At 38.5% G+C, this 17,533-nt stretch overlaps 1 protein-coding gene and 1 long non-coding RNA gene across 2 annotated transcripts; both read right to left on the minus strand.

Annotated features, from left to right (window-relative positions):
- Positions 1–1,127: 1,127 nt before the first annotated feature.
- On the minus strand, positions 1,128–3,766 carry LOC123322243. Its single transcript, XR_006539086.1, has 2 exons — positions 3,657–3,766; positions 1,128–1,255 (listed from the first exon to the last, which is right to left on the minus strand). It is a non-coding gene; the product is annotated as an uncharacterized LOC123322243 (long non-coding RNA).
- A 10,526-nt stretch (positions 3,767–14,292) lies between these two features.
- Positions 14,293–14,748, minus strand: LOC123322321 (cell division control protein 2 homolog 3-like). Its single transcript, XM_044910264.1, has one exon. It carries the CDS (start codon positions 14,746–14,748, stop codon positions 14,293–14,295), a length of 456 nt encoding a protein of 151 aa, XP_044766199.1.
- Between the last annotated feature and the right edge of the window lie 2,785 nt (positions 14,749–17,533).

Raw genomic sequence — 17,533 nt, forward strand, 5'->3', positions numbered from 1 at the left:
ATAGCTATGGAAATCAGAGCATTTCGTGAGACAATTAATATTAGATCGCACATACAAAAGACAATTTAGGATGTAAATGCAGGGTAGTGTAAGTATTTGATAGTTCTTGAATATCAGTCTGCATGAATCTCTAGGTTTCAAGCCGAATATAAGACGAATGATCTTTTTTTGAGTGATGAACACACGATCGCATTCCGACGATCCGCCCCATAGGATGGTATTGTAGTTTAGGTAACTGTAAACAATAGAATAATATATATTCAATAGGGTTTCTGTGGAGACAGACCCCCTCAGACGATAATCAGAGCATAATACGAACTATTGAGCTTACGGCATAAATGGTCAATTTGAAAATTCCATCTCAAAAACCTGTCAACGTTCAGTCCCACCCACATAGCATGGTATATTTGTCAAATATTTATGAAATATTTGTACGCAAGGTTTTGAATATTTAATAAATCTTTCGTTGAAATATTCATGAAATAAAGTTATGTCCGACTTTTTCTCACATTGAAATATTTCATGAAATATTTCATATAGATTTTTGAAATATTTTCTACAACATTATGTGAAATCTCTTCTAAAGATCATAGTAATATTACATGGAATATTTATGCAAGATTTCTTCTAATTGAAGAAAATGTTTCCTGAAATCTTCAGAAGAGGTTTTCGAAATCTTCCAACGAGGGGTTCTGAAATGTTACGAAATATACTTCTGCGATGTTTGTATAAAGTTGCTGGAATCTTTCAAGAAATATTTTTGTAAGATTTATATGCAATGATAGGAATTATTTCCTTAAAAATTTAGGAAATGTTTTGAATTATATTAAGCGTTATCTGCATTTCTGCAATAATATGCAAAAAAATATCTTGCAAATTATCTGAACAACATTTCGCCAGGGTAGCTGAGTAACTTCATAAAATACATGTTCCTGAAGAATTGAGCAATACTTTGAACACATATCTTCAAAGTAATACCAAATTTTTGAGGATTTGTATCTTATGAAGTCCCTTGCTAAATATTGTTCAAAGATCTCGCAAGATATTTTTTTGAGGATTATATTTATATATATAAGGTTTTCCTGAAATAGTATAACAAGGTTATATTTGTATTGAATAGATCAAAATCAGTTAAAAGAATTTATTCATTTTCCATTAACTACATACATTAAAATATGTATCAATGAAACCTTTATCTTCGTCATCAGGATCTGCAGATAATTGAAACGGAAATTGTCGTTGGCTGCTGGCATTCCTGGAATAAATATATTTTTATGATTTTGCAGAAACAGAAAGTTTCATATTTTGTCAATTTAGGGTCATGAAAGTTCTTCTAAGAATTGGGGTAATTATCGCGAAATTGGAGGAAAAATAATTAATATGTACTTTTCAGAAAAATGATTCAGCAGCAGTAAATATGGGGTCTTTATTGAAGATTGTTGCATAGCATTTGGCTTCGAATGATGCTCGAATGCTTACTAGAGGGTTTTGAACTGAATAACATCATAGAATTTCGAAATTGACGCCAACTGATGTAAAAATTATTTATAAAGCACCTGTCAGTACTAGATGATACTACATTGGTTGTATGGAATATTTATAGTACTGAAAAGATACACTTTACTGAAATATATTTTCTTCAACTTGTCAAATTCCTGATCGGTGTGATTTTTGCTATTAGAACAAATAGATGGTAACAGAAGATTATATAGTGCAAGTCTCTAACTTTGAACAAATTCAGTATATCGAAGGCAGTTTTTTTTTTGTAAATATGCCCGGACAGAGCGATCGGAGGTTTAAGTTGCGCACAATCATTTTTTTATGACTACTCAGTTACACATACGTAAGATGTCTTAAACTCTGGTGTATTCACTGATTCGATTTTGTTTTTAATTTCGTGGGGATATCGGATCAGTTTCGTTTTTCCCACTGTAGGTAGCGCTGTTTAGAATTTGACATGTGATAATTGAAAATAATTTGAATACTTTCCTACGACTTACGAATATGTTGTATTTATAAACGATTATTAGTGTGTGAAAATGTATCAGTTTCGAGAAAAGGGTGTAGAACATTCATTTATTCAACATGTCGTTCAGTAAGTTCAGTTTTCTGTATGGACAATCAAGAACTACAGCTAATAATTCGGTGTTGTTGGAATTTGAGGCAGAAAAAATCAGATGAACGAACATTCGGGAAGGATATAGCTGAGTTTTATGGCAACTTCAGCAATAATTCAAAGAAACTGTATTGGAAATACGTAATGTGAATTGTGAGCATGTATTGAGAATCAGAAATTGATAAATCTATTCGAGTTTGTTCTTCAAATATTCTTCCTGAATAGATGAAGTGAAAATTACCTTTCTATCAACTGAATATATTGGATATTCAACCAATCAATTGTCTTTTATTAAAATCATATTGAATTACCCCCCTCACGAATTCAAGTTGCCAAACGGAAATTATCTTGAAGAAGAACAGTAAATACTCCTCTGAACCCTTATTCGGTAGTGTTGAAATGTTGACAAATTTGTTTTTACAACGAAAATCACAAATATTCCTTAACAGCTGACAAAATGGGCCAGTTCATATTTTGCACTCGTTGATCGATATTCGATATCAACGCAAAACAAAATAAAACGAGAGAGTATCTTGGACTTCCTTCGATAGAACAATGATAGAACGAAGCAAATGACATGGTGGCGCCGCCACGAAACTGATCCCATATCCCCGATTTTCTGAAATGTTGATGCTTGCAAAAAGTGACAAGTGCACACACCAGTGTTTTAGACATCTTACACATACGCACCCAAATATTGAGTTTTTATTTAATATTCTTTTGTTCGATCTTTCAACAAACGTTGTGACCCACAGAACGACAAACTAATGAATATCCTCGTTAATCTTCGCTGCTACTTTCATTAATCAGTTTTATTCAACTTTTCATTTGACAGAAAATGATTATCAAGAACCTCGTGACATTCAATTTTTGAAATAACCGAGTTATTTCTCAGATTCCCTCGTTTTCGAATTAGTCGATGTTTGTTGAATATCTTTTCAACGACAAGAAATAAGACTTTGATATTTGGAACATACTTGAGAGCAACTTGATAAAACATTCAGAAATGGATTTAAAAAATCGAGAGGATAACCACTATGTGAAAAATGTACATTGATTTCGGAAATCAAGATGATTTCGACGATGATTTCGGGATTTCGAATGATGATTTCGGGATTTCGGATGATGATTTCGGTCTTCAAAAGTACATCGATTTCGGAAGTGGTTACCCCCTCGGCAAAAATCAAAAAAATTTCGATAATGTATCAAATTACAGTATCATATTCCTTCACTTAAGAAAGTGCCATTTAAAAATACTAATTCAACCTGTGCTAGTATATTTACAACAAAAAAACTGCCCTTTTTCACAGAATTTGTTTGAAGTTAGACTCTCACACTCTATAAAGTGAAGTCATTATTTACAAAACAATTGAAGTCCTAAAGAAATTCACATCACGAGAACAATTTTAGTGCAGATTCTATTTTGAAAGCAACTCGCACAGCAAGTAGTCGTGAAAAGAAACACAAAATTCATTCTATTCTGAGGGTGAACTGAAGAAAAGCAAATAATCTCAGGATATGAAAAAATTATAAAACTCACTTTGTATTCCGTCCACCATCTGAAGTCATCCAACCATATCCGTATGGGTAACACTGTATTATTTCGGCATCTGTCGCTTCTTCATATTTTGTCCTTACACCAAAAGCTACTGCAAATCATTCAAAGTATGAAGTATGATACCAACTTCAATCAAATGATATAATTTGCATAAATGGGTTAGGTTAGGTTATTTATTTGCATAAATAGGTTAACAAATAACAAAAAATAAAAATACGAGTAGAAATCCGTAAAACATGGAATTCATTAGCTCCCAATCACATGTTAAAATAGATATTATAAAAAGAATAAAGATTAATTCGAAAATTCCATTGAATAGATTCAACCTCTCGTTCAACCTGGTTGTGGTGAGGTAAGACACAGGGTGAAACAGTTGAATTGTGATGAAAAATAATAAAAATGAACATATACAAATATTTCGGTGACATTATGGCACAAATGGATAGATTTAATAACACGTGCAAGTAGATGGAAAACGTTAAAGAGGAAATAAGTTACCTACTTACCAAGAATCAAGTGGTAATCAAACTGGAATTTATTTCGTTCCAAATCAATACACACGTAAGTCTCACACAAACACACAAAACGATCGAGACAACGCGCAAACGACAAAATCAAGATGGTACCAATGAATGCTTCCTTGTTCGGCTTGCGCTTCTTCGAATGCACAGATTACAGAGTAGAAATTCGAATGAAACCCAAACCTCACGTACTGCCGTTTCTCATTTCTGCACTAAGCAGGTGGCTAGTGATCAGCGTTGCCGGGTCCAGAAATTTTATTCCCCAGTATACGGTATCCAGAGTAGAGTAAATCTTCACTATGTTGAATTACCTAGATTCTTGATTTTCATTTTTATCAAGCCTTGAGAAGAACGGATAGAGATATAGAGAATATCGACTTCTGAAAGTAGTACTTGTTAAGTTCTTTTGTATCCAAGGAATAAAATTATTTATTTTAAGTCAGTTCCTAAGACAATATGTTTAAAAATAATTCATCTACTTCACAAATTATTTATTAGGTACTTATAATGATTGAATGCCGGTTATACAGTTACAGATAAAAGCTGAATCCAACGTTGAACCCAATTCAACTGACTGCCTGACAATGACAAAATAGAACTGAACTGTCCAAAATTACAATGGATTCAACTTTGAACTCGGTTTGAACCTGAACTGTAGAATGTAAAACCGTGGCTTAGAGTAATTGAAGATTGTGTAATATATGAAATAGAACAATTTCTGGACATCGGAAAATAAATCTTAGGAAAATTTCTCCAACCTGGCATCGCTGCTGATTCTATCGGGGGTACTGGGAATGCCGCGTCGACGCACACTCGTCTAGTCGAGAGAAGAGCGCGTTATTCAAAAGTTAATTAGGATACGACGAAAATTTAAAGATGAATTTAATATACATAAAGTGGTAGTAGGTGAATGTCATTGAGTATCTCCGGAGTTAATCAAGGGATAAAATGAAATATAAATTGATGCTACTCTATGCGATATAGTTTCAATAAAAAATCTACAGACGAAATTATAAAATGTTGAAGAAACAAGGTATAGAGTATAACGTCAATTATATTCATACAGATAGATATTTTGTTGTTGTTATTTGCTCTTTCGACGTACTATAATGACTACCCAGTGCGAAAAGAATAATAGCATATTCACACATTAAATAGACAGTAACTTTAAACAAGAGGGATGCTAACGACAAAATATTAAATGAAAAGTCAGTAGAATATTGCACAGATATAACATATAACCCAAAATATTCCGCACAAAAATCCGGAGATGTGTTGAAATATTCCTGCAATATTTCTTATATATTTATTTAAATATATGAATTCTTATATGAAAACGTTTCAGTGAAATCAAAATATCATTTCCTGAAATATTACATGAAATATTAACAATTTATTTGGGCTTCCACTTCATCTTTCAGAAATATTGCAAAGAAATATTCTGGAGCGATTCTGAAATATTTATTGTAGTATTACTTGAAACGTTAATGAAATGTTCAGTTGCATTATAGGTACTTTGGAAGACAAAATATTTCATACATATTAGCGATCTTTATACAAATTATTGGCCAGCCAATCTTTCAAAGAGCATTCAGTAAGATTTCGGGAATGAAAATTGATATAATTTTTACACTTTCAGCTTTTCATCGAAAATCTTCCACTGAAATATTACTTTAAGGTTTTTTTCAATGTACAATGTAGACGAATTAGAAATATTTAGTTTATATTCCTGCAAAAATTTTTTGAAAAATTTAAGAAATATTTCTCACAAATATTCTGATTCATATGGATATTTATTTTCCTGAAATATTGCAAAATCTGTCATAAAAATTTCGTCGAATATTTCATGAAATATTAATGAATCTTATGAAGTCATATTTCATGAAACATTTATTACATATCATGGAAATATTCTGCCAATCTTGCGAAAACTTTCTTGCCGTAAATATTCTCGAACCTTTCATAAATATTTCAATGAAATCTTTCTTGAGAATATTTTGAAATTTTTCACTGCAATATTCCATGCTGTGTGAGGCAGAAACTTGACATATTCAACAGTGTCAAGAGAATTACCCGCAACTGTCACCGCAAGTGGAGTAGACCCACCGAAATCGCGGTTTTGAAACTTAATTATTTGAGTTTTCGCCAAGTTTATAATAAGCGAATTTTTACGACACCAGTCGAGAAATCGCTGAATGAGTTCTTCACATATATGTTTCAATTCTTCGATACTTTTCGCCCTGACTGTATACAGAGCATTCTCCAGTTTTCTTGGGTAGAATAAATTGAACAGATCACGGATATGCACTTTCACCAGTATCGGTGTTACAATTTCATAGAAAAAGTTGCACAGGAGAACAGTAGTAGAGAACTAGATACAATTCAGACTATCTATCCAGTTATTAATGTAGTAAGGTTAGTATTTGTTAATAGTTATTCATCTTAACTATTCTGAATACAATATTTAAAGCAACGGTTTGTCTCGGAACCTTGTGAATTTAAAGAATAATTAATGTAACGGATTTCAAGCTGTGCTTTGCTCTGTCTACAGGACGTACCTTTCAGAAACACAGACAGATGACAAATTAAATAGTTTTTACATGTCGGTATTGCTGTACGGATTGGCAATATCTAAATGAATTTGACCATTTGATAATGTTTTCCAATTGTAATTGCAAAGCTTGAACGGTATCATGAATCCATTCAATCCACTGAACAAAATGTAGATTACATGGCAGATACTGATTTGTTCGGTGAACTGAGTAGGATATGAAATCTTATACGGTGACGGTTTCTGTAAGGATATTGACAAAGGGTTTGTCAAATCAACGGTGTGATGGTTAACGGAACAGTAATAAAACGGAATTTCACATGACTGGGGATCATGTTTAATTAACGGTTTGATTTCAGTACGGTGTTAGGTCACGGAATAAAACATGTTTCTAATTTTAACGGTTTATTAGTGGGTCTTCTCCTTACAAGATCCCACTTTGGCAGAGGATGGAGGGGGGCGGAGTGCTAACTCTTTGCTCGTTGGCAAACGGCCTCCCAGTCTCTCCAACGTAAGTGGCGGTTCGTCGGTCGCCGATTGCGATTCGGCTGATCGGACAATTTTAGGATGGTTTCTTCCCCGGGGTTTGGTCGGTCCGGTTGGAGGTTGTCGACGGTCTGAGTGGCAAGGGCAATCTTTAGATAGAGTTTCCAGGCGTCCGCACCTACTGCAAAATAATACTGCCCTACCGGTACATTCCGTCCTATTATGCTGTCCTTGTCCACAGTGCCAGCACATACCTGGACGGATTTCCTGGAATACATCTGAGCCCATGGTCCCCACGGTACGCTGGGCAGGCGGTCCTCTGGTCGGCACTTCATAGGCGGTTCTCTTGACCTCGGTTGCAGAGGAGGTACGGTGGTCCCATTTTTGCTCTGTATATCCTTTGCGTTTCCGGTAATTAGCCGATGGCGGCAGTAGTCGGGCTGACACCTCAGGTGGCGGCGGTGCAAGGTTCGTGGTGCGCTTGCCTAAGGGTCCTAACGGATGTGGTATAGGATTCAGTCCTTTCCACCCCAACTCCAAACTCGCCAGCTTTTTTTTTTTTTTGGTGTAGCAGGGGGAAAATCTGCAAATCAGACGAACCACCCTCTTCTGAGAGGGAACAAGTTCGGGGTTTCTCACTCTTCTGAGCTCGAGACCCACTGAAAACCCTTAACTGCTTCTTGAATTTTGGTTCCGGGCATTTGCCTATAAACCGTTCATCTCTTAGTCGGTTTACTTCTCGCACACTATCGTGCTGGGATTTATGTGTTTATCGTCTATTGGATTAACACTTTATTGAATTTTTCAATAAGTTTCTGTTATTATTTTAATCTCTTTTTAATTGATCTCCTGGTCTCCTTCGGTAAATTCGCATTCTCCTTTTGTCTTCCTCTGGGTCGTTGTCCACTAGTCTCCTGAGTTCTTGATTCGGATGGTTTTTCGCTGTTTCGAATAATTTCTCTGCTGTTCTGTTCAGCTTGTTTTCAGTGGCCTGAATTCTTTTGAGATGTGGCTCTTTGCCGCGAAGCCTCAGGCAACTGATCCATAAGTTAGTTGAGACCTAGCAACGGCTTTGATTATCTTCAATTTTGTCTCTTTCGACATGTGGCTTTTTCTTCCTATCAGAGGGTAGAGTCTATTCATCGCTGCTTTCGTTTTGTCGATTGCTTGTTTGATATGACTTTTCCAAGTAAGTCTTTTGTCAAGTGTTATTCCTAAATATTTGGCTTGTCGATTTCTCCAGTCGATTTCTTCGCCGTCAACTTCTAGATTCGTTGTGGATCGCAGTCTTCTCTTTTGTAATAATATTGCTTGGCTCTTTTGTCCATTGAGCTTGATTTTCCACTTTATGCACCAGTCATTTGTTTCGTCAATCGTTTCTTGTAGAACTCGTTCTATTACTTCTGGGTTATGGTTTCGAGTTGCTATGCCTGTGTCGTCAGCATATAACATTTGCATGGTTCTTGGATTCTTCGGAATATCGTGAATGTATATGTTGTACAGAAGTGGCCCAAGCACTGACCCTTGGGGTACTCCAGCCTCTAAATCTCTTGTTGTGGAGCATTCTCCTTCCACTTTCACGTAAAATTTTTTATTTTTGAGATAATTCCGGATCAACTTGTATATTTTGATCGAATATCCAGTAGAACAGACAGTAGACTTATCGGTCTGTAGTTTTGTGGGAACTTCTTCTCTTTAAATGGTTTATTGAATACTACGACTTCTGCTGTTTTCCATTTTTCTGGGTAGTGTTCTGTCCTCATGATTCCATTCGCGATATTTGTTAGAGCGGCTATACCTTTTCTAGGTATTTTCTTTAACATAACATTCGTTATTTTATCGCTTCCGGGAGCTTTCTTCTTCTTCAAGCTTCTAATTATTTCCCTGATTTCATTTGGCGATGTTGGCTTGTCTATTTCAGCAGCCGCTGGTAATTCATCCATTTCTTCATCATTTTCTTCAACCAGTTCTTCCAAATCTTCATTATCGTCGTCTATCCTGTAATTTATTCTCGATTCTCTTTAGATCGAGTCCGCCAATGCATCTGAGTCCTTCGCAACCTGCGTTGCGACAACAACCTGCGTCATTTTTCCTTGTTTCGGGTTGTGAAACAATTCCTTTAAGGAAATTGTTTTCTGAACCCGCTACCGGTTTTGTGATTGCGGCGTAAGTGGGAGATTTCGGCATATTATTGCGGGTCATTTCCTTCCTCAAGAGGCGCATCTCACCGACCAACTGTGACACAGTTTCAGTCAGTTTGACTATTTGAGCTTTCAACTGCCCATTTTCTTCTCTGAGCTTTACAAGCTCCTCGTGTTCGCCTTCGGTGAATTCTTCAGCATCGGTCGCTTCCATGTAGGAACCCTCATTATCTGAGGTTTCCGACATGGTGTTATACTCAAAAATCTCAAAATGTCAAACAATTTGAAAATAATATAATAAATAAAATTTTCACTGAAATAGTCTAATATAAAACTATGATATAAAGCCGAAAGTTTTCTACGCTATGAGAAAAATCAGAAAAAAGATACGAAAAATAAGCTCATCTGATGTTTTCTGCAGTACCAACGATAAAAAAAAATCTGGACACTAAGGATGAACACCAACTTTGAAAATTTTAACGAATTAAAATTCCGATAACAAATATAGGTACTCGCCAGCGGTGTTCAGTCTGAGAATATAAGAAGGATTTGTTAACACCCCTGGATGACGTAACAGACTCGTCGAACTGATCCTGACGGGAATCGGAAACGGTGACGGGTTCGGCGTTGCTTTGGTTCGCTGGGGTGTACGAGAGCTGCCACCCTTTTCTTCACAGAAGCTGACCACTTCCTGAAGTCTGGCTGTTTTTTCAGTCGGGTCGCCAAACTCGTAGACAGTGGTATGGGCTCGACTGGGACAGGCCCTTCGGTAGCCGGGATATTGGGCGGGGATAACGGAGACACGGACAGTGGAGGTATCGGTATTAACGGTGGCGGCACGGGACCCAATGGGGGTGGTAAAGGAATTAACGGTGGTGGCAAGGTTGGACCCGTCCATAGCCCCATACTCATACTCATACATAGTCGGCAACATGGCATCTTTTGATGAGATGTACTCTGAGTTATCTAAGTTAAAAAAAGATTATTTAATAGAAATAATACTCAAGAGAAAAGTTCCAGTGAACGTCATAGTAACGGATCAACTTCGAGAGGTAATAGAAATACAGGATGCCGACATGTTTCACGATTCTTCAAGTGAAGTGCAAAAATCAGTGTCAGTTAACCTCGAAAATGACAAGCTTCAAAACAAACTAAAGTTGGCCCAAATGGAGGTCACCTACCTGAGGAAAAGTGTTCAGATGTTAGAAAAAACAGTAAGTGATAAGCAATTAATCATTAGTCTGTTGAACACTAATAAAAATGCGTCTGAGGTAAAGCCACCAACTTCTAGCGAAAAACGCGAGGTTGCCGATCTGAGCAAATTTTCCAAGGAAACGGGAGAAAAAAGTGCTTTTTCTTCTGATGAATGTAATATATTAAACCGCAATAATATAAAGCAAACTAAGAAAAAAGGAAGACTGAGTGGGGAGATAACAACAGCTGCTGCAGCCACCCAAGCTCAAAAGAAGAAAAATGAAGTGACAGCAATAATGTTACTTTCTGCAGTGCCCCGAAACGCGTTTGGCTATATGTAGGTAGAGTAGATAAGGATGCCAAGGCTACTCGAATCGAGACTCACCTGAAAAATAAATTCGAAGGTGAAAATTTTCAAGTTGAAAAACTACCTTGTCGAGACGATGCAAGCAGTATAGCTTTTAGAGTTGGTGCTGACATAAAATTATTGGAATGTCTATATAAGTCAGAAAACTGGCCAGCTGGAGTACTTATACGAAGGTTCAAGTTTTTTGGAGCGGCCAAACAGAATTCAAAAGATCGATGAATGAGACTACTGATGGTAGTCAGGAGTGGAGTCTGATGAACTGGAATATACAGGGACTCTCAGTTAAAAAACGGAACTTAGTAGAAGCTTTTCTGAGCACACACCAGCCTGAATTCGTCTGCTTAAGTGAACACCACATTGATGGAAGTCTGGATGCTCTTTTGCAATTGGAGGGTTATGGTACCATTAGCTCTTTCTGCCGAGAAACAAGAGATGGTGGATCTGCGGTGCTGGCTCGATCTGATTTGGTTAACCAGTGTAAGCCTATATATTACTTAAATAGAATGTCATATGAGTTTACCTTGGAATGCTCTTGTGTGTCTTTTCGTGAGCGTGTTTGTATTATTTGTATATATAGAACGCCGCATTCAGATATTAATATTTTTCTTGACCAATTCTCAATCTTAATTGGTAAAGCCACTCTCAAATACGACTATTCGATCGTTGCTGGAGATTTAAATATAGATCGATGCAGGGAGAATGGAACTAAGAAGTTATTGTATGATATTTTGGATTCTTATGGATTGAATTCTCCTATCATGGTTACACAAGAGTCTGTTTATATGGTGACATTGTAACGAAAAGTGGAATAGACTATGTAATTTCCAATTTGACGCAGTTGAGATTCCTAAATTTCGACCCAGGCATATCCGATCATCACGTACAGTTCTCATATTTTGACAATACCGTGTTTAATGATGAACCTAAGGTTGACACGAGTAGAGTAGTTCGATGCATTAATGATGAAAGTATTGAGGAATTCAGAGTGCATCTGTCAAGGTTGGTTCCTTCTGTGGATGTCGGCAATGCACTATTCAATGATTACTAGGAGCATGTAATTTGGAGCTTCCGATTAGCTTTTCCACAAAAAATCAAAAGATTGCAATGTCAGAGTGGTAGAATCGCTTATTCCCGACGAGTAAGAATGCTCCTTGAAAACCTGGAGGTCTTGAATGCCATTAAAATTATCTATAAAACACCTGAATTGGTAGAGAATTACAAACTCAATAAAAAAAGAGTGAGCATTGAAATTCAGCAGGAAAAAATGTCGAGAACAAATGAATTTGTGAAAAATTCCAGCAATAAGCAGAAGGCCGTATGGCATTTGGTGAACAGATGTCTTGGTAAAGAAAAAAAGAACTATACCTGCACAGGTGCAATATCTCCTGATGGGTTTGGTCTGTTCTTTTCACAGGTAGTTGCTAACATGCAAAGGGACCATTTCAGTGGTTTCCTCTCAGTCCACTGCACTAAAAGCAAATGTTCTTCACTCAGGTCGATGGCTTATTTGCCAGTAAGCCCAGAAGATATTATAAGGATTATCAACTTATCGAAAAACTTATCGTCCACAGGTTTTGATGACATACCGATGAAGTTGATTAAGCATTGCAAACATGAAATGTCTCCATACCTATCGGATGCCATTAATGCGGCTGTCTATGCTGGCGAGTTTCCGAGCATTCTGAAGACTGCTATTGTGGTCCCTGTATACAAAAAAGGAGACTGTGAACAGCCTGAAAACTTTAGGCCCATTTCTCTCCTTGCAACTGTGTCCAAGATTTTTGAGCGTGTTGTTTATGATCAGATCATAAATTTTCTTGATAGAAGTGACACCTTATATTTCCGTCAGTATGGCTTCAGACCGGGTTTGTCAACTGAGAACAGCATATGTGATCTGGTGGACCTCGTTAATTGCAGACTCAGGTGAGTTCGTTGTGCTGGTGCTGTTTGATCACAGTCGAGCCTTCGACTGTCTCTCACCCAATTTCTGTGCTGAAAAGCTCGAACGCCTAGGAATACGAGGATTTTTGAACAGGTTCATTTTGTCGTTCCTCAAAGATAGGAAATTTTTTGTCAAAACTGATGATGGCCATTCTGATATATTTGAACACCTCAGGGAAGTGTGCTGGGCCCGCTTATCTTTATACTTTATATAAATGACCTCCATGAGTTTATAAATGATGGTGAGGTTTTCATATATGCTGACGATACAGGAATAGTGATACGTGATAAATGTAAAAATCATCTAGGAGAAAGGGTGAGAGTGGTGATTAGGAGTTTTCAGGACTGGTGTAGGAAAAATCACCTTTTGATAAATATGGAAAAGACAGTTCTTCTTGATATGTCTCAGGCGGGTAAAATGTCCCCGATCGATGTTGAAAATAAGGTCTTGAAACTAAGCAAAAGTGCTACGTTCTTGGGCGTAACTCTCGATGATTCTTTGAATTGGGAACCCCACGTCGAGATTTTGGCACAAAAACTCAATAAAGCATGCTATGCATTGAGTATTCTGAAAAAGTCCTTCACTCCCAACGCGCTGATCGACATATATTATGCTTATGTATATTCAATTGTTGGTTACGCAATTTGCGTATGGGGAAATTCGAGTCATGCTCATCGCATATTTGTTGGACAGAAGCGAGCATTGAGAATAATCTATGGCTTGAGCTATAGACAGAGTTGCAGGGAAACTTTCAAGGATAATCGGATTCTCACTGTTCCTTGCATTTATATCTATAAGTTGTGTTCCCGTGTTCATAATGAAAAGAATAGATTCCAAAAAAGATCAGATATTCATAGTTATGAGACAAGAAATAAGGATAACTTAGATCTGGTGAAACAAAATCGAGAAAAATTTAAGAAATCACCTTATTATGCTGGCGTATCTATTTATAATTCACTACCAAAGTTATTGAAGAGTACTGTGGAGCTGAGAGTGTTCAAGAGTAAATTAAGATCTATATTGTGTGAAAATGCTTTCTACTCGATCTCTGATTTTATTCAATACTGTAAGGAGGGGAGCTCCAGTGTATGACTTGCTTGTTCCGACTCCTTGGGCCGACTTGGGATGGGGAATTTTAATATGACTCCAACAATTTATGTTTTTTGAAGATAGCATTAAGGATGTTTTTTGTATTGTGAGATGTTCTATACAACAATTTGTATTATTTTTTTGACGTGTCAATACTACTTTTGTAGTTTTTTATGGCAAAATAAATACTTACTTACTTACTCAGTGCCGCGCCTCAGGGCTGCCTCAGGATCGGATCGGTTCTGAGCAATCCCTCGATGAACCACCAGACAGGGGAGCTTAAGCCCGCCAGCCCAGCACCGGAGTATCGGTCGTCCGGTTGTGGAATCAGACCGGTTGCCACATATCGGGCCACCAACCCGAGTGCCCAAAGGTCCACTCCTGTACCATATGGTTCTCCCCGGTGTTGTTCTGGGGCCCAGTAAAAACTGGTGCCGAAGATCGGTTAGGAGGCCCTGACCTGGCCAATCCCAGGTCAGCCACCACGTATCGGTCGCCTCGGTGGAGCACATTTTCCGGTTTTAAGTAACGGTGGACGATATGCTCCCGGTGACAGGCGGCTATATCCTTCGCCACCTGACGCAGTATTCGGTAGAACCCCGACACTGTGGCTCTTCGTCTTTTTTCATTTGTCAGGTCCCAGAGGTCTCCTTGGTATAAGGGCATCACCATATATATGTCCGGAGGGGATACCAAGGCCTCATTTAATCTTACCACGTTTGGGCGGTTGATACCCTCCAGGAGCTGTACCTCCCTGATCTCATCCGCGTTGAAAGGCACCATCTTCACCGCAACGGTCTCTTCTCGGCCCCTCCGCCGAGCCTGGACACCCCGGCCAAACCCCCCTTCGGCCAGCTTCCGGTCAACCTTGTACCGACGGTGGAAAGTTGTCATCTGAAACGGTTTGCTATACAGCCATACATACGAATTAGACGACAACAATGGTTCTGATTAGCTGCACGGTGGAAGAAAACAAAGCAGCGAACGCCCTCGAATCAACGGTCTGGGCTAACGGCACCATGATGGACGGTCCTGTTAAATTTACGGATTAACGGTGAGGTGAGAACACCTTTATTATGAATGAAACGGTTTTAAATCTTTAATATGGACGTTGGTAACCTTCTTACCCTGTTCATCTTTCAGATCATAAACTACAGGAGAGACTACCTTAATAACGGTATACGGTCCGGCAAACTTTGCAGCCAGTTTAGCTGCGAAACTGTCGACAGCGGATGATAACGGATTTGTGCGACGAAGAACTTTGTCACCTACATGGAAGCGAACTTCTCTACGGCGTAGGTTGTAATGATGAGCCTGCTGTTCAAAAGCCCTCTACAACCGAGCTTGCACAAACTCATGTGCTTCCTGCAGGTGCCGTATTTGTTCTGTACGGTGAGTCATGTCTCTAGTTACTTCGGTTGAGTTACTGTTTTCCTCATTTTGGGGGTTGGTCGAATTAATCGCCCTAGGGACACTTAGTTCCCTACCAAAATTCAGAAAAGCTGTAGTAAACCCAGTAGACTCTTGTTTAGCGGTGTTAAGAGCAAAAACTAATTCCCCTAACTTTTCATCCCAGTTTCTCTGATCGGTTTCGCGATCATAGTGTTTAGGGTTCGATTTGCCCTTTCTACCGGATTACACTGTGGTGAGTACGGTGGGGTGAATAAGTGAGCTATATTCAGTTTCTGAAGGCTGTTTTTAAATAATTTAATATCATACTGTACTCCATTATCGGACATAACAACGGCCGGACATCCATATTTCAGGATGATTTGTTCGTATAACGCAAAATAAACGGTTTTGGCTGTATTTTTTCGCAACGGGCGGCACTCGATGCACTTCGTGAAGCGATCTTGTATGACCACAATGTAAGAATTACCCTTTTCACTTCGGGGTAACGGTCCGAAGATATCTGTAGATACCTACATGAATGGTGCATCTGCCATCCTGTGTAGTTGCATCTTCCCAGCGCAATGCCTCGGAACATACCAGGTCAGTAGTAATTCCGGGGAATCCTGAAACTTGTCTTGGCGATCCCCATATGTCCGGCTAGTTCCGAATCATGATTCTCCTTCAATACTTTGCTTTCCGTGAAGTCTGATGCATCCTAAAAATGTCGGAACAGTTTCCCATCGCTTCTGGCATAATCTGGGAAATATTCTGGGTCCTTCTGAACCTCCTGTAGTTTCCTGTTGTACCATCGGCAGTGAATTTCCACTTCGGCCAGGTGTACGGAATCTACGGACGGTAAGGCATTCCGGGACAGACTGTCAGCAAGTTTATTCAGGGATCCCTTACGGTACTGTACTTCAAAATCAAACTGTTGAAGGAAAACGGACCATAGAGCAATTCTTTCCGATGGTGATTTTATAGAATTCAACCACTCTAAACTCATATGATCGGAAATGACCGTGAAATGGAATCGCTCTAGGTACAGACGTAGTTTCTCTATGGAAAATACGATGGCGAGGCATACTTTCTTGGATAATGAGTAGTTTTTCTCGGCTGGATTTAATGTGCGACTAACATAGGCAATTACCCTTTCTTCTCCATTTATCACTTGTGTTAGAGCTCCACCTAGGCCTGTATCACTGGCGTCTGTTGTGACGGCCTCCTGTCTCCATCTGTTGCTGTCTTCCTCTCCGAAGATAGAAACCTCGGGCGCCACCTCTAGTTTAAATTGTTGAGGACACTCGGAACCTGTAGGCAGTATCCCGCAGGTGACCAGGAGCTACAGTCAGAGAAGGTTATGTCCAGGGGTCAGATGTTCATGAAATTCGGACAGTCCCCTATCTCTGAAATATCTTAAAAACTCCATTCAGGAGAAAAATAAAACACACAATAACCATGAAACTTTTATTCAATATCTTCTATATACATAATGATGTCGTACAGGGTAATCAGGGTATAGGGTGAATAAGCGGTGCAGAAGCAGAAGCGGGATGTAACGTGCTTTTAATGTGGAGACTCTGTTAAAGACAAATGAATGAAAGCATGATGAGTGAGCAAAGTAAGAATGCGGGATGAAGCGGTCGGAGTTAGAATGAAGCAAGAGCGTAAGTGAAAACAGTGCAAGTTAACTCTACGTTGCGTACAAGCGGCGGGTAGTAACATGGGCAAAGTCGGTTATTATGAGCGAGGGTGTTAAGACTGACGGCGGTTTGCCGGTTCATTCATTCATTGCTGTATCCCGTTACCGGGAATAAATCTACAAAAAGAAGAAGACACAAAAAAAAAAAAAAAAAAAAAAAAAAAAAAAAAAAAAAATTCGAACAGACTTGTAACTTCTTAGTGCTAGTTGCGACTGTGTGCCCTCCTGTGACTAAAGAGACCCAACCGTGACCTGCAGATCCTTCCACACTCAGGGCATGGATAGTCTCCAACCAGATCTGGCCGCCGCTGTATCCTTCTAGATTCTCCACTATAACTGTGGACCAAAGACCTCCACTGTGACCTGTCTAACGCTAGTTGTTCCCAGTTATGATTAGCATTAACTGATTTTAGGGATTGATGTAGTGTATCCTTAAACCGCTTATACTGGCCTCCTGGTTTCCGGGTTCCCTCAGTG

This window comes from Coccinella septempunctata, chromosome X, assembly GCF_907165205.1.
Source record: "Coccinella septempunctata chromosome X, icCocSept1.1, whole genome shotgun sequence".
Classification (NCBI taxonomy): domain Eukaryota; kingdom Metazoa; phylum Arthropoda; class Insecta; order Coleoptera; family Coccinellidae; genus Coccinella; species Coccinella septempunctata.

What these genes read in the sequence shown, in the direction of transcription:
- LOC123322321 (XM_044910264.1), bottom strand. Translation starts at nt 14,748, where the DNA reads ATGGTGCCTTTCAACGCGGATGAGATCAGGGAGGTACAGCTCCTGGAG.